The sequence below is a fragment of the Sinocyclocheilus grahami genome, unplaced genomic scaffold (assembly GCF_001515645.1).
Source record: "Sinocyclocheilus grahami isolate Dianchi unplaced genomic scaffold, SAMN03320097.WGS_v1.1 scaffold55.1, whole genome shotgun sequence".
Taxonomy (NCBI): domain Eukaryota; kingdom Metazoa; phylum Chordata; class Actinopteri; order Cypriniformes; family Cyprinidae; genus Sinocyclocheilus; species Sinocyclocheilus grahami.
This window is the reverse complement of record NW_015505234.1, coordinates 3,133,531-3,135,028: the sequence shown is the minus strand read 5'-3', so window position 1 is coordinate 3,135,028 and position 1,498 is coordinate 3,133,531. Positions and strand designations below refer to the sequence as shown.

At 39.1% G+C, this 1,498-nt stretch overlaps 1 protein-coding gene across 1 annotated transcript; it reads left to right on the top strand.

The window, feature by feature from the left end:
* Positions 1-301: 301 nt before the first annotated feature.
* On the top strand, positions 302-1,092 carry LOC107583792 (metallothionein-1-like). Its single transcript, XM_016270108.1, has 3 exons — positions 302-423; positions 539-604; positions 700-1,092. Exons 1-3 carry the CDS (start codon positions 399-401, stop codon positions 789-791), a joined length of 183 nt encoding a protein of 60 aa, XP_016125594.1. The 5' UTR covers positions 302-398; the 3' UTR covers positions 792-1,092.
* The last annotated feature ends 406 nt before the right edge of the window (positions 1,093-1,498 follow it).

The following is a 1,498-nucleotide window of genomic DNA, read 5'->3' as shown; positions in this document are numbered from 1 at the left end:
TTATTAACCGCTAGAGCGCCAAAAGTTACATAAAACAAGCTGCTTTAAAAACAAGAAGCTCTTTCACCTCCCAAAAAGAAAATAACATACAAAAGCATCGAATTATATAAACGGTATAGAAATGGTAGTTATATAATCGTATAAATAACACATTGCTGTGACCGGGTGGGAATGGTGATTCCTGATTGTTTGATAGTTTGCACCCAGCTTCGTTAATGAGTCACCGTGTGCAGGCTGGAGCGGGCGGGCTTTTGCACTCGGTCTGTGTGCAGTCCGAACTGTATAAAACCAGCGCGCGATCAGGTATCTGGTACCTGCCACATCAGCTCATTCACAAACTGAGTGAAGCGAGATTTCGAAGGGACTTTTGGGCTGTTTAAGGATACTCTTGAGGAAAAATGGATCCTTGCGATTGCGCCAAGAGTAAGTGTTTCAGATTTACGTTGATGCTGACTTTTTTTTTGAGTGCTTGAAAATGCAGTTACTGTAGACTTGCTACCAGCATGTCAACAACGTGCAACTTTTTTTTTTTTTTAAGCTGGATCTTGCAACTGTGGTGCCTCCTGCAAGTGCACTAATTGCCAGTGTACAACCTGCAAGAAGAGTACGTGAACTACTACAACCCAGTATTGGTGATAACTGATTATTTATCCACAAAAAAAAAAAAAATCCGGTAGCTAAATCTATTTGTTTTCACAGGTTGCTGTCCGTGTTGCCCGTCTGGTTGCAGCAAGTGCGCCTCTGGCTGCGTGTGTAAGGGCAATTCCTGCGGCTCCAGCTGCTGTCAGTGAGGCGGTCAACGTGATGTTTTGCTACAATGATGTGAACTTGTTTGTCTGTGCTGCGCGTCTTCGTTTTTTGCATCGAATGAATTTCTTTTTACAAGATGATAATTGACCTCCAGTTTTTCTCTCCAAATCTTTTGAATGTTTAATGTTGCGGAATCGTTTAACAACTGCTAAAGAGGGGAATAATTCACTGATTTGTACTGCTACAAATAAGACTACCACAAGATGTCTGTTCTTTATTAAAAGGACAATTGTAAGTTTTTCTGCAATGTATTTTGTCTACAATATATGACTGTCAGCAGTTGGTGTATGTGTGGTTTTATTTCACAGCTTTCTTGTATTTATGAACTGCAACAGCAGTGGTGGATAAAGTATTTAAAATCCACACTTAAAGTATTTATTTCCAGAAAATGACTGGTAGAAGTGAAAGTCACTGCTCAGAATTTTAAATATTAAACTTCCGTATTTAAAGTAACCTCAAAATGGAAAAGAAACAAATATTAAAAGTTGTTCTACACAGTTTGAGCAGCAAGATTGTGCTCCGTTCTAACGCTTTCTTCCGTTTTTATATTTTTGGGTTATCAGAAGAGCCCCTTCATCTGGTACGAATACTTTCATTACTACAAAATAAAAAAATTAGAATCTGCATCTGAAGTAGTATTTAGAGTCGTTTACACAAACCGTTTAATGCGGCTCCGAGAGGACATGGA

Excerpts from the sequence above, each read along its gene's own strand:
- LOC107583792 (XM_016270108.1), top strand. The coding sequence starts at position 399 with ATGGATCCTTGCGATTGCGCCAAGA. Across the intron at positions 424-538 it reads TCCTTGCGATTGCGCCAAGA|CTGGATCTTGCAACTGTGGT; the intron begins GTAAGTGTTTCA and ends TTTTTTTTTAAG. Across the intron at positions 605-699 it reads GTGTACAACCTGCAAGAAGA|GTTGCTGTCCGTGTTGCCCG; the intron begins GTACGTGAACTA and ends TTGTTTTCACAG.